Source organism: Corvus kubaryi, unplaced genomic scaffold, assembly GCF_017639235.1.
Source record: "Corvus kubaryi isolate FWS band 111438036 unplaced genomic scaffold, C.kubaryi_AGA036_p1.0 37396, whole genome shotgun sequence".
In the NCBI taxonomy this organism is placed as follows: Eukaryota; Metazoa; Chordata; class Aves; order Passeriformes; family Corvidae; genus Corvus; species Corvus kubaryi.
The window spans coordinates 5591598-5607352 of NW_024581135.1; the positions used below are offsets into that span (position 1 = coordinate 5591598).

Here is a 15755-nt window from a genome sequence, read left to right on the forward strand (position 1 = left end):
GCAGCCTTACCATTAGCACCATTTTCCCTGCATATTATTAAGCACAAATTACAAACCTGGATGTGACTTTGAGCAACCTGAACTAGCAGAAGGTGTCCCTGCCTGTTGGGGTCCCTCCCCTGCCGTGTAGCCCTGGGAGAGGGGCCCTGAGGGCACAGACACGGGGTTTCCCTGCCCCTGCTCAGCCTCGTTCCCATTGGTTGGTTTGTGTTCCCTGCGCGGGCAGAAGGACCCTTGGTCCCGTGACTGGAACAGTTCCTGGGCAGAGCTCCGGCCATGCGGCTGGAGAAATAAACATCTCTGAAACATCTAGCAAGAATCTGTCTGTCCATATATATTTCCTTTCCACGGGACTCCTGGTTTGATATATGCGTGTTGCGGTATCCCCACTGCAACAAATGGTGGAGAATTGTGAGTAGAACGATCCCCGATCCCTAAGCGACTGATTTGTGTGAGTAAACCCTGGAAACTTTGGATTCCTCTTCTTGGTTTTGCTTTGCTATTCCATATCTGAACTATGGAGGAACCGTGGGAAGACTCTTGGCTCTCCGAGCCGCATATGGACATTTATCTTAAACTTAAAACGATTCTTGAACAACGATTTGTAAATTTTAGCTTGATTCAAGCTCAGAAAGAACTGAAACACTTCCTGGCATGGTTGTTTAAGAACTTTTTCTATGTTTCTTGGGATTTAATTCTTACGAAGGGCTTTTGGAAAACCGTTTGGACACAGTTAATATTTGAGTCAAAATATATGCCGATGGAAGAATATTTTCGTGAATATTATTTAGTTACCGAGGCTGTTGAGCAATGTCAGCTGTGTCCTGGCGAAGGGAAGCCTGGCGCAGGGACCGTGCGGCCCAGGCCACGTGCACCAAGCGCTCTGCGAGCAGCAGCGAGGCAGTTCCCGCGTGCGGGCAGAGCCACGCGAGCCGCAGTGTCGGTGGCGGAGCGAGGCGTGGCAGGAGCGGCGGGACCCGGCGGTGCCCGCACGGCCCAGCACAGCGCGTGGCGGAGCGAGCCCCGTGAACGCCCGACCGAGAGGGGCGGCGCGCAGGCGGCGGCTGGCGGCGGTGGAGCAGAGCCGCGCCCAGCCGAAACGCGCGCTGGAGCAGGGCGCGGGGGGGTCATCGCTCGGGGGCCCGGCCGAGATGTGGGTGCAGCGCCCGGCATCGGCAGCGAAGCTGCGACCAGAGGAGGCGACGCACGGAGAACTGAGCGGCGCGGCCCGGCCCGGCCCGCACAGCCCCGAACGCGACCCCGGGAAGAGCGCACAGGCACCAGCAGCCCCGACAATTCCAACATGGGAGCGACCGAAGGAGAGAGCAAAGACGCAGCGAGACAGAAAACAGCAGCCACTCGGAAAAAGATCATAGTAACTAAGACCTTAGGGATAGTAAAATGGTATAATGTTAAGCAAAATTATGGTTTTATAACAAGGTGTGACAACCAGCAAGACATATTCGTGCATAGAACTGCTATTAAAAAGAATAACCCTGAAAAATACATCCCAAGCTTGGGAGATGGAGAGGTGGTGCAATTCAAAATTATACGAGGTAGAAAAGGGTTACAAGCATCGCAGGTCACTGGGCCTGATGGTGTTCCTGTAAAAGGCAGTATATATGCAAAAAATCGTAGTCATGTTAGACAGTATCTCTATTGTAAGTCCCCCCTACAGTCTCCCTTTCCTAATCCCACCTTTCCCTTTTACCCTATGTCCTATTACCCCCAGTGTATTCCCAATCCGTTTTTTCATCCATGGTTTCCCTCACAAAACCACGCTTTTGCCAACTGTCTCCCCAAAAATCCCTTTCCAATGCCGAGTGGGGGATGAAAAGGGGGAGGGAAGAAGTTAAACCCTCTCCTGCCTCAGTTTCTCCACAAAGCATGCTCAGAGAGTTCTGTCTCCCTTCTGTCAGCCCTAAGATGTTCCACAGAATCTGTTTGGACATTTAAAGACTCAGGAGGGTGGCTTGTTTTGTTTTGAAACTGTTCTTGTTATGTTTATCCAGTTGTTTTCATTCTCCTTTTATTAAAATAAAACGGGTGAGGTGTTGGGGTCCCTCCCCTGCCGTGTAGCCCTGGGAGAGGGGCCCTGAGGGCACAGACACGGGGTTTCCCTGCCCCTGCTCAGCCTCGTTCCCATTGGTTGGTTTGTGTTCCCTGCGCGGGCAGAAGGACCCTTGGTCCCGTGACTGGAACAGTTCCTCAGCAGAGCTCCGGCCATGCGGCTGGAGAAATAAACATCTCTGAAACATCTAGCAAGAATCTGTCTGTCCATATATATTTCCTTTCCACGGGACTCCTGGTTTGATATATGCGTGTTGCGGTATCCCCACTGCAACACCTGCCCATGATAGGGGGGTCAGAAACGAGATGATATTTAAGGTCCATGTGAGCTGAAACCACTCTCTGGTTCTATGAGGACTGTGCCCCGAGGCACTGGCACTTGGCCTAACTCAGGAACATACAGGTGTCTGTGGATTGCACAAAGTGCACACAGAGCCAAGCTTCCCACACTGAGCAAGCAGCACCACAAGCACTGCTAATTAGCTGAGCAGCCAGGCTCGTTATCATTAACTGGTGTGCATGGGAGCACAGAGAAGAGCACTCACCAAGCCTGGGCTCAGCACCAGCCAGCGGGGTGCCCATGGGTGTGGATACAATACTGCTGCTAGCAAGAATTTTCTTGCTTCTTTCTAAGCCCATGGGATACTTTTCTCTCTCACGAAGAGATTAGCAGAAGTTCTACAAACTAGGAACACCTGCAACCTTGTAGAACTATGTTTATGGTACAGTAGAAAAATATTTTGACAATGGATGTTTAAGATTTCTAGCCAATCCACCCAGGGGGTGGCTGATCCTTTGTCTGATTAGACTATGAAGAAAAAAGTCTATAAAAGAGTTTGTAAAATAACAAAATATATCAATCTTGCTGCACAATTCCTGCCCATTGGACCTCCTCTCCTCCCTATGGCTGCGGGATACAGTAATACAAGGGTGCTGGGACACAGCAGAAGCCACCATCCTGCCCCACCAGCCTGTCACCTCAAGAGAGTCACTGACTCCCTCAGCCACATCCCTGCACACACTGGACAGCAGCAATCCCTCCTGAGGAACTGCAAAGCCTTTGTGGTCCCACAGACATCCATCCAGGAGATGGATGTAGAGACAGGGAGTATTTATTAGTTTCCCTGCTCCACAGGGTGAAGGAAACACTACAGGCTGCCTACGTTGCCTGAAAAAACACCCTGCTGCCCACAGGAGACAATTAGTGAGGGAAACAGGTGCTTGAGGCATGATCAGTTTTTTCCTCATCACAGAGGGAGTGAGCCAAGAGCCAAGAGCCAAACTTGGACAAAACTGGCTGCCAGGGGCCCGCCCAGGGAGGAGGTGCCTCGCAGGGCAGTGCCAAGGATGGCAAAACTTAGTAAATAAGTTTATTAAGAGCTGGGTGGCCTGCTCCTGCTGTTTAGACTTCTGGAGAGGAAGCTGAGGCTGGGAGCAGGTGGGAGGCGATGGTGCCGTGCTGCCTCCCTCCCTCCACAGGCACAGTGGGGCAGCTGGGGCAGTCCAGCACAAACGGCAGCTTTGGGGATTTAAGATTCTTTTCCTTGCTCTATAAAATAACTCTTCCTCAGGGTTAGAGGATACCACTGTGAATCCTGCAGGTTCACAGCACTGCCAGCCTCTCAGCACTTGCCCTGCTGCCCGAAGCCAGGATGAGGCCAAGAGCTTGGGAATCCCATCTCATTGTCTCAGTGACCTCTGACTGCTCTGCCTTAACATCTGTTAAACCTCAGACCTCTCCGAACCAGCAAAGCCCACCTGTGGATAGCAGCAAAGGCTTAACATCAGGCATTTACTGTAAATGTGTTTTAGTGGTCAAAACCTCCTGTGGCGAGTACCTGCTGCAGTAACTGTAGGAAAACCAGACAGAGTTGGGCAGGCATGGGATGCCATGTGAGTGAAAATCTGAGGAATCCTGTGAGCCAAAACAGAAATCCCACAGGCACTGACGCAAATACACATAACGTGAAGTGATACTTCAAATGTGCCCATTCAAGAGCAGGAAGGATCACAATAACAAAGCCATTAACAGAGCACTTCTAGCCTGCTGTCTGTGTCAAACCAGTTCGATCAGCTCTCTTCCTCCTCCAACAGAGACAAGACAGACAGACAGACATCCCACTTTGTGCTGGAGGAGGGAGGACACACAGCACTGGCTGCATTTCCCTGTGGTACCTCAGATCCCTGGTGATCTGCTGCTGATCTGTGCAGCACTTCCTCTTTGGTCAGGATCCCCAGCTTACACTCACCACCAAAAAACCGAATTATAACTGTCACAAATGACCTGTTTTCCTAAGTGATTGTGCTGACACCACAGCACATCGTTCCTGTGAACAAGTTCTTCCCTCTGCCCTGTGTCAGTGCTGAGCAATGCCATCTCTGGTAGCACCTCTGGGACACTGGGGAGATGTAAATAACCACCTGCATCACCAGGAGGGACACACTTCTGCAGAACAAGTTACAACAGGCACCAGTGCATGCCATTAAGCTTTTAGGTGGAAGTCTCAAGGAGATGTAAGATTTCCATGGCTGGCACTCCGTGGGAACGAGTTCACAAAGCTGTGAATACAATTTGTAACTCCATCTTTGCATTTAAAAACCACAGTGATGTGGCATGTGATCCCTTCCTCCACAGGACTATGTTTTCCTCCCATTTCTCTCTCCTGGCTTGCCATAATTTGTTTTCAATCAGCTCCAATTCCTCTTTTTTTTTTTTTTGAATTTGGAAAAAAACCTACAACAAACCTTAAAGCCTTCCGTACCTGTTTTTGCTAGGAGCTGAGGTCAAAGAGGTGTGCTCTTGATTTTGCATTTTCAAAGGATTTTGACTAAGCGTTGCTGTTCTGTGGGTCCCACAAAACAGAGGACCCTAGGTTCACTTCTCTCTTCCTGGGTCCATGGGGACACCCCTGTCCTGCCCCTGAACAGACACTGGGACGGGGTGTGGTGTTCTCACCACCTCACTCCTCACCAACCCAGGGACCCAAAGTGCCCAAGCCTGGAGGGGGTTGGGATGTGCTCCCATGGATCCCTGGCTCTAACACAGAGCACATCCAACCTTCCAATTACACACAGTCTACGTCTCCTGATCCACATCAAGTTTGCCATCCACTACCTCTGCTGCAGATACACAAGTCCATTGTCCAGCTATGCCACTTCTCTCCCCAAGCACAAAAACAACAGTTCCTTTGAAAATAACCTTCTTAATGCTCACCCCTCCCCAAGATTATGCAAACTCACTATGGACAGTGCATTTACAAACCCCTTCACACTGAGGTCCCCAACACATGTATGGAGCTGTAGTACCACAGTCCACGTCCTGAAGGACAAAAATAAAATTAATTCCATGTAATAGGCACAGGAACCCTTTGTTCTGCATGGCTCAGCAGGGAGAAAGATGATGGAAACTGCAGATACTTGGCCTGTGAGGAGTTGCAGAGATCAGTGCCCAGGGTGACCAGTTTGGCGTCATGCCTTACTGCCTCAAGAAATAAACACAGTCTTCTGGCATTTTAGCAAATTAACTGCTTTCCTCAATTTTTATTCATATTTATGTGCTGGGTTTTGGGCTCAATGAACCAAGGGCTGAAACAACACCTGACTGAAGCCAAGGGGAGTTTTGCTGCTGCCTTTCACAGGATTACTGTATCACTCTTTGTAGTCAGAATTAACTTGGAATACATCTTTAACACCTGAATCATCCCAAAATCAAGTTAATGGGCACAGTTCTAAATAAATAAAAAGGAAGAAGGACAAAAGCTACTTTTTAAGAGACAGACTGCTAAAGCTTGCCCTCATAAAAGAACCCAGTTCCCATTCACTCAAAAGCAAACCCTGAGCCCCTGCTAAAGCATATTGATGTGGACAGTTACTTCAACAAGATATATAAACGTTAATCTATTTATTTTCTCTTTTAATAGCTGATACTTGCATTTTAATGCAAAATCCAAATATCTAACCACCAAAGAGCTTTGGCGGGATTTACAATATTCTCTAACTTCCTTATTTAAATGTAGGTCAGGAATAATAGTGACCTTGCAAAGGACTTACAGAAACAAATGCACTTGCTCAGCTGATGTGATTCATTAAAAGAAATTCATACCTATCCTTCAGGTGGCCTGTCTGATGAGCACCTGCAGAATAAACTAGAACGAGGTTCACCACTTCTGAAAATCATAGTGACTTCATATTTCAGTGAACATCAAGATTTATTGTCCCTCAAGGTAAATATTGACTCTGGTTTTCCCTCAGTCGATATTTTAGCTTTCATGACAGTAAATCTTGGTGTTCACTCCAACTAAGTCAATATCTGCTTATTATATTAGAACAACCAAACTGATCACTGTAGCAGTTGCCTGAGACCCTGAGGACTACCTCTGTGCTATTCATTTCTAATACAAATGGGCTAAATTCATTGCTAACATAGGTTCATTTCACATGGCTGCCCTTATATCAAGGTTACATTAGACCTAATACATTGAAACAGCCAGAACCGAAGAAATAACAACCCATTTTTAAACTATGGAGACCACCATAAGTAACACTAAAGGCAGAAAAGATTTCATACAGGAAAGACAGCTGACTTGCTCTGTTTTTCAAAGAGACTTGCTGGCAAAGGTTAAAACCACTCCCATTGAGACTGGACAGCAATTTGCTCACTTTTAATACTTTCTGCATAACCACTTGTACGTTCTCTGCATATCCAGGCTGCAAGAGGAGGCAGCAGTGGAATGCCACCATGCAAAAGGGACCTCTCCTCCTCTTAGAGCTTATGGCCACCAGCTGGTGACATGCAGGCCACAGCCAGCACCTCTCTTGCAACCAGCCTGACATGAATGGACCCAAACTATGGTGGGAAATACATCTCAAAAAATGTCTATTCATTGTAATAATCGACAAATTTGACTTCTACGTTGACTCCACCTTGTTCACCTAAATCTCTTTTTTTGGTTGAAAGATGCCCATATATTAGCTGAATAACTTTTGTAATGTTCCAATAGTGCTTTCACATTCTGTTTAATCCAAACCAGATAATTTCTAAGAGTGAATTTCTTCTATTTAATTCTTTTGAACGGAATTAAAAATGGAGTACTTGCTTTGTTAATTACTTAAGTGCGTGATTGATTTGGCAGATCTAAGCACACACTTAAAAGCTTTACTGAATTAACTGTATAACTGAAGGACAAGTACTTGCAGATTAACAAACACTACATCACAGAAATTATCTCATTGAAATTTCAATATTAAATAGTTCTCCTTAAAATAAAATTGATTTTATTTCATCCTAGTTTATATACTGATCATGATTGCCAGAAATATGCTAACTGCTCACCACTATTAAACCTGGTTGAACAGTTAATTTTCAAGCAATTTAGATTTTGCAAAACAGCAGCTTCACTGATGAGTACTTTTCTTTAGGTATTTGGATGCTGCAAATAGCCACCAAAACTAAAAAAAAAATAAATTGCTCAAAATGACTTAGAGGACAAAAGTTTGAGCAGATCTTTATGTGGTAAGACTTCTAAATTATTGGAATTCCTGAATTTTGTATGCCTGTAGCAGATCCCTGCACAAATACTTGTGAAGCAAATTCAGCAGTTTTAGTTTTCATTTACACCCAAATCAAAGGAGTTTGTGTTTCTTACCTCCTTTGTGGTGTGGAGAAAAGAAAATCAATTAGAGCTTTGCTAAGGGTCTGAAAAGCCTTCACTGGCATGGAACCAAAAAAACCTGAAACTGTCTAAAACTTTGTATCTGGCAAAAGGATGGGATCCATTTTATTTTAAATACAGAGCCAGGGCAGTAATTGCAACAGCACAGACACAGAGTTTCACCAGTTCCCAGGGCCTGCCCTGTGGGCAGTATGGAAGCCCCTACAGAAACAGACCCCCTCACCATTACACCACTACTTCAAAAACTGCTGAAAAATTATTTTCTCTGAAAAGAGTGAAAACACTTATCAAGCCTCTGAAGTTTCCTCTGCTCTTGATAATCTATTTATAGCCCAATCCTCAAAACTGCTCAACTTTAATCCTAATTTACACATGATACAACTGAGGATGAAGAGCTGAGTGATTTATTAGAGGGTGGCAAGGGAGCCCTCAGGGAGTGGGGGATTCAATCTGGAAATGCCCAATTTCTTGCACTAACTGGGTGATATCTCAGCTTAAAATCAGGTCCTGGAAAGTTCAGATAAAGACATTTCAGGATGAATCCATCAAAAAAAGCAGCACTGTAAAATTCTGCCTGCAAAATGAGGAAAAGAGGAGAAATTAGGAAAGCAGCAGGGTGTTTCTTGCTATTGAGACATCTGGATGCTCCACTTTCCCTCACCATGGCCTTTAGCTGCTTTTACTGCATCTACTTTTTTGCTGGTCTCTACAAAATGCTTCTAGTAAATTCCTTACCTTCTTTTAATGGATAACTAAATATTCAGACACTGATTTATTTCAAATTCTTAAGTGCAATGAGTGGAAAATGCCTTGTTTAAAAAGTTAATTGAGGCGACTGTCGAACCCCAGTCATTACAGCTCACTCTGATAGAACTACCATGCTGCTCAGCAAGGTTTATTAATTCATATTTACGAGTGGTAAGTGGTTTTATTTTCTGTGAGATTGGTGCAGGCACTAGAAACACCAAGTTGTAACATGGTAAAGCATGAGTGCTCTCTCTCAGAGATTAAAAAAACAAGTTGGCATCATTCAACATGATTAAATAAGGAAAAAATATGCAGCTCCTGGCCCCAAACCTGCCTTTCTGGTTTTACTCGTGGTTTCACTGTCACTACAACCTCTGAGGAGCAGGACATAGCACAAAGTATAACCTTGCACATACTGGGTATTTATTTCTACCTGAAATAATCAGGCAAGACAATTTAGCCTCAGAGTTATACAAAAAAATGGAAGCATTAAAGTGGGAATGGGGGCTGAGAATACAGTCACAAACGGCCAGTTCCTGTGCCTCTGCTTTTTATTTTACACTTTAATTAAGTTTCATCCCTATCAAGAAAATATTGAATCCAGGTAAGATACTAACAAATGCCATCTTACTATGTTGTCAAATATGGGGGTTTAAAACCAGGCAGAAACTCATTAGTGAGAGTCTCAGTGCATTTTCGCAGATTTCAGGAGTTGTAGGTGCTGCTGCCTCCCTGTCACAAAGCTAGGCAAGCACAAAAAATTTAAGTAGATATAAACAAATCAATATCCCTTGTTTCTGAAACAGCACATTTTGCTGCAGCTGAAGTTTCAGGGGTAACAAACAAATGTGGCACCTCTCTGGATAAACCTGTTATAATAATGTTGGATCCAGTTTTAAAGTGAGGAAGAGGAAAAAAAAGCTGATTGATGAAGAAAACATCGAAGCCCCTTTTTACTGGATGAGAACAACAAGATGAAGACAGATTGCAGCACCAACCTGAGCCTTCGTAGATGTCCATGTTAGCAGGGCATGACAAGCAGAAAGGAAAGAAAATTATATATTCATTAGTTTGGCTGCTGTATGATAATATTGCAAAAAAAAAAAAAATCTGCTTAAAATAAAATTGCCACAGTGTAATGTTGCATTCAATCCTTCGATTTCCCCATCTTTAAAAAAAAAATTACCTCAAGCAGAAATCAGGCATTTCTTTGTGAGTGAATGAAAAGCACTACTATGCTGAAGAACAAAGCAGAGTTCATTCAGCTCCATCCAGCAATCCTCTGGAGCTCATCACTGTGTCTCACAATCAAAGTTTAGGATAATAAAAAAAGTTTTAAAAAATCTATGAAAATCTATGAACCTGAAATCTGGTAAGACACCCCCCAATTACAGACTATCGGTCATAACAGACCGGAAAGGCTTTCAAACGTTTCAATCTTAATTGGGTGGCTCTGTCATCAGTGAAGCCTGCAGCTGCCATCTCCCACTCCTCTCATCTGACTGAAACACCCAACGAAGCCCCCACAGAGGTGTGCCAGGAGCCACCCCAGCCTGGGGACACGGGGCTCTGGAGCCTGTCACCGCCACCACCGTGCTTCCCTGCCCAGCCAGCCGGTGCTCCCAGACCCAATCATGGCACTCTAGCAGGTCAGAAACCTGCCCCGGCGGGATGTGAGCAAGTAATTACTCGATCCAGAAGCCAAGTCATCTGTCACATGAAATGAAATAAACGCCGTCACTAAACACAAACAGTCCCACAGAAGCACTTTCTTTGTAGGTATCTGGACAATAGGCAATTTAAAGAAAAGACCATCAGAGCTTCCTGCTAAGTTAAAAATGATGCCTCGGAGACAAATCTCAGCCCCAGCCTTTCTTTTAGGAGATTTTAAATCATTTCAAGGTCTAAGAGCTTCAAATTGATATTCTATCAGTTTATTTTCATGTCTTAAGCAAGAATGAATTAACACGGCAAGAGCAGTCACGTCTGTCCTTACCATAGCATGATCTTGAACTGACAATTTTTCCACATGAGATTTAAAACCAGTTAACTGACAAGAACAATTTGATTGATAGCACTATAGACAAGAGATAGAAGAGACTGTGAAGTGTCAGGCAGTTGAAAGTTATGTTTTTTGAAAGACTATTCTATGAGGCTACACCAAAGGCTGGGAAGCAGAGAGAACTGCAAACTGCTCCTGAGGCTTCCCGCAGTCACAGCAAGAAACAGTCCAGTTTATGTTCCTGCAAGAGCAGGAATAGAAATGCAAACCAGCCCATAACCTGATTGTTTTGTTAGGATGAGACTGTGGCTCTCCCCCAGCCTGCTCAGCAGCAGGTCTCATTCCTCCTCAGCAGCTTCCAGACAGAAACGGATGCTCGCAGGCAGAGCGGGACGGGGGCTGATGGATGAGTGATAGATCCCATAGCTTCAGAGCTCGGAGAGATCACCCACAGCCTGATTAGCAACTGGAGCTGGAAGAATTTTCCTAGAAGAGCAAGATACTGCAGAAGGCAGGGTACGTGACAGCCTGTTGCACGGCCTGTTTGTGGGAGCTGTCTGGCTGCCAGGCCAGGCAGACGTTAGTACCGCGTTTAGACGCGGCATTAACTCCCCTGATTTTCTCCGTGTAATTACAGGTGAGGCAAAGGCAGATCCGTGATTTTCTCCGTGTAATTACAGGTGAGGCAAAGGCAGATCCCCCGGCAGCGCCGCACAGAGCCCAGCCTCAGGACCAGGCACACAAACCCACAGATGTGAAGGCAGCTATAACCACACCACTGCACACTTAAAAATCCTGCAATTGTTACAGTCTGACAGTTTTTATTGCTATTTCTTGAAGGTGGATCCAGACAGAAAAGATTTAAGCCCACAAGAGCCGAGCTTTCTTCCCCAAATGTATATGTTCAAGGAAAGTGATGTGCTGCAGAGAGAAACCATGCTTCTACCTGAAAGAACATCCATATTTAATAAACTAAAGGCTCCCTTGAGCCAGAAGTTAAATTCTACCTAACCTACTTCAAACATCAGAGTGCACATACACTGTCCCCAAGCCAAAAGATAAGAGGGAAGTGCTTGCAAGCCACTACCTTATGGGGTAGCTGATGTCCCTGTAGTTCAGGGTATCTTCCTTCTATGTTTCTGTTCCTTTCTTTCAGGGAATATGTATTTTCAGATTCCTACATTTCTATCACTGACCTGTAGTTTGAGGTTAAATGCTTGACATGGACCTGCACAAATCCCCGCAAATCAATGCAAAGGCTTCTCCTGAATTCCTCTGGGACATGCTGTAGCAAGCAAGAAACATCTGAACATTTATAGGTGCTTCACTAAAATTTAGGGGAAAAAAAAGTGTTGATCATGGTGAATTTTTGCTGCAGTATGTATTTATTTAAAATGGACATCAATACTGCCTATATATTTCTGATTAATGAGAAGCTATACAAAAAGCAAATAGAAGGTTTTTTGAATAAATCTGACAAGGAACACATCCCTAGGGGTGTTTGGGGGGGGGGGGGGGGGTTGGACTGGATAATATTTAAGGTCCCCTATAACCCCAAAACATGCTATTATTCTGTGGGGGAACAATAGAATAATTCTTCATGCTGCCCATGCTCTGCAAAGATCAGCATCTAGTACATAACTCTATTTTCTTGGTTTTAAGGAGTTTATGAGTATCTGACTACTGGAACCCTACCAGAACACTGAACTCCTCATTTGATCATGTACCAGAGGGTACTGTGCCCTGTAATAAGCACCACCAGTGCACCAAGTCCTGCTCTGTACCACCATTCAGGATGGGTATGTCAGGGCACGAGTGATTCAGCAGTTCTCACACCTCTACCATTCCCTGGAGCACCACCTTCACGCATCCATGATTCTGAAAACAATGGAGTGGAAAAGGCTGTTTCCCAAAAGAGTAAGTAAAAGGAGGAAATAGAAAGCAAATGCTTATGGACACTACACAACCCAGCTGTGCTTTGCAGTGTGTTGTACACATGAACCACTCTACATGAAACCTTTTAGAGAATTAAATAATGCAACACAGCAAACAGCATGGGATATAAATTAGAGGACACAGTAATTTAAAGATCATGCATATGGTCTAAAAGAAAGACAGCCCATAGTAGAAGAGAAAGTAAGGAAAATTAACAAGGCAGAGACAAGAAACTGATGTTGAATAGCAGATCTGAAAGGAACTGAAGAGTCAAAGAATGAGGGGAAACACCATTATCTATCAAAGGAGCCATGCAGAGAAAGCCCAACACTAAAAAAAAGTCAATTTACAATAGAGGGAATGGCAGGAAATGCAAGATCACCAACAGGGTGAAGACAAAGAAAGATGAGAGAAACTTTTTATGATAGACACTGTCTCAGAAAGTCTGGCCAACAAGGAGGGCAAACTTGAAGAGACACTTGAAGTAACTTTTGTGTCAATGGGGTTATCCAGGAATGACAGGGACAAGAAGCCCAGCATCCTTCAGATGAGATGCAATGCAAGAGAGCTGGAGGAAGAAACGAGGAAAACAGTGACTTGCTCAGCAGTCATACAAACTTTTATTCTTGGGAAAATATTTTCCTACAGCCATCATCTATAAGCAGCAGAAAATAACAAGGAGACGAGTAGCAGGCAGCATGTGTTTGTCAAGAACAAACTGTGTGAAATCATTCTGATGTTCTTCAGTAACAGGATAAGAGATGCTGTGGATAGGGATGAAATGGCAGGTATTATGTCGACCTTAGTAAGCCTTTCACACACCTTAAGGCTAAGGAAATATGGTTTGGATTAATCTAATACTCTGCAGTACAGTGCTGGAAAATCACATTCTGAATAGTAAAGTGTAAAACTGGCAAGAAACCACACACAGGGCTCTGCAGAGCTTTATGTTTTGCATCCAGTCATATTCCTTGTTTTCATTAATTTGGGGCTGATGGACTGAAAATGATTCTTACTGACTCTGTGGATGTTGCCAAGGTGAGAGAGACAGCGAGGAAACTGGCAGACAAGAAGAGAATTTAAGACGTGCTTTATGAATTGGTGACATGGAATGAAAAAATAGGTTGAAAGAGAGGTAAAGAACTGCAGTGAGCAGAGACTGACCAGAGAACAGTGAGAACACAAGATGAGAAACAAACAGTCCTTCAGTGGTACCACTGTCCTGGATCCAGAAATTGCACAGAACCATGAAGAGAATGTGATTCAATGGTATAGTAAAATGATGAGACAAATGCAGAATTTGTAAAACACTGAGGTACCACTTCAGCTGTGGCACAGATTCATCTCGGGAAGCACATCCAGATTTAGGCACCTAACTTCATGAGAAAGCCAAAGGATTTGAACCAACTGGGGAACAACTGATGACAGTAACACTATAAAGACCAGAATCAAATTGCCAAGGTGAGTGGTGGCATTTCCTCTGTTGCTTTACAGGCAAACATTTAAAACACCAATATAATTAGTTACCATCTATATGATGGCAGGTCTGTCAACAAAGCATGGTATCACTGTCAGATAAAACAGCAATGCTGAGCCATAAAAAGAAATAACTCTGCTATATCACACCAGGTGCAGAGTAGCAAAAAGACACCTGAGAGAGCTTTAAAGAGATCTTCAGCAGCTTGAAACCATCTATCTGCAGCATCACTGAGCTCCGTGCTGGCTTATTCAATGCTGCCTTGAATAAATCACAGATTGCCTGACTCCGTTTTGGAAACCAGGGGCTCTCTTATACCTCATAGAGGAACAGTGGGGAGGAATTGCCATTCTATTAAATATTAACAACACAGTTGTTGTAACACTGACTACAGTCCTAGCTCCTCATTGTAAAAGTAACATTGATAATGACAGAGCAGTTAAAGGAAATCCAGGAAAATAATTCAAAGTCTGAAACACTTGCCTAAAAGTAACAAAATGAAGAAACTCACTTTGGTTCAGATGAGAGATGGGAAAGAGGAGATTCAATTATTTTTGAGAATATACAGAGAGAATTTCTCTTAGAAGACCTCTTTTTCAGCTAGCAGGTAAAGATGTATGTTCCCAAGGCTGAGAGCTGTAGTTAGACAATTTCAACTAAAATTATAAAAAAAAGGGAACTTTTTAAGTATGAAGGAAATTAACTACTGGATCAGTTTATCCAGGGTTATTCCTCCTCCAGCCAAAGAGTGTGCCTTTCCACAAACCTCCCCAGCTAGGCAAGGATTTGACTGCAGACAAGGAGCTTATCCTGTACAGGAGGTCAAAGCAGACCCCCATCATCATCATCATCGTCACCACCATCATCATGTACCTCTGGTCTTAGGATCTCTAAATGAGGAACTCCAGAGAAGACTCCTAAATCATGTATTAATCATCCAGTGAGCACTACATTTATTAAGCCACACTACGTACTTTAAATATAAATTGCACATTGAAGTTGGAGGGATTCTTGCGTGGATTTCACGTACATTTTGAGAGGCCCTCAAAAAACCACAGTTCTACATTATAGATCAGAGGCACACTGGAGTTCAGCCAGTTCATGTATCATCCCATAAATGTTGATCCCCCAAAGATGAGAATATTTTATTTACTGCATCAGCTCTAGCTACTAAATTTTAAGCAAGACAGGAGCTGGAATTCAGCAGAATGTAATTTTTAGCTAGGTCACAATGGCACCAATGGCATCAGGATGGAGCAGGAAAACAAAACAAAGCAATTATTTAAATAAAGCAAACACTCCCCTTCCTGCATCTATTCATCAATGAATTCTGCCATTTCTCAACTGTAACTCTGGGGTGCGTAAAATAGATGGAATACTTGGAAATGCAAGTTGGAGTCTCCTGTCTCTGGATAGAGGCTTCCAGATCTTTGGTTTGCTTCTGAGACAGCTGCTCCTGCTGTTTTTTATTAATAAGACCTCTTGCTTAGCAATGCATCTCTGACCTTCCTGCAGGTCAGTGCATAGTACCTGACACATGGGCAAATATATGCATGTATGCACGGATATCACTAGGAATAAACAGGAGCTGATTGACAGGAAAGTGAAAAAAAGGAAAACAGAGAGAGAACAGCTGGCAAAGAAGGGCAAATATTCATTGTGCAGAAGTGCATTTCAGGGGAAACAAGAAAAAGAGGAGAAATATGGTAATAAGGAATACTGGCAGTGACAAAGTGAAGGATAAAGGCAAAAAGAAGACAAAGGAGAACACTAGAAGAGGCTCACTGTTTTATGAAGGCTTGACAAAGTATAACACAAAGCAAAGTATGTCTGAGGCAGGACAGAGGTGCAC

At 44.0% G+C, this 15755-nt stretch overlaps 1 protein-coding gene across 5 annotated transcripts in view; it reads right to left on the reverse strand.

Annotated features, from left to right (window-relative positions):
• THSD7B (thrombospondin type 1 domain containing 7B) overlaps nucleotides 1-15755 on the reverse strand; it is a 301488-nt gene that overhangs the window by 34568 nt on the left and 251165 nt on the right. For 4 of the 5 annotated variants that reach the window (XM_042041087.1, XM_042041088.1, XM_042041090.1 and 1 more), the window contains exon 17: nucleotides 9488-9493. The exons of the other annotated variant lie outside the window; for it this stretch is intronic. In XM_042041087.1, the coding sequence (XP_041897021.1) occupies nucleotides 9488-9493 (6 nt within the window). The remainder of the gene's footprint in view (nucleotides 1-9487; nucleotides 9494-15755) is intronic. 5 annotated transcript variants of the gene reach the window in all.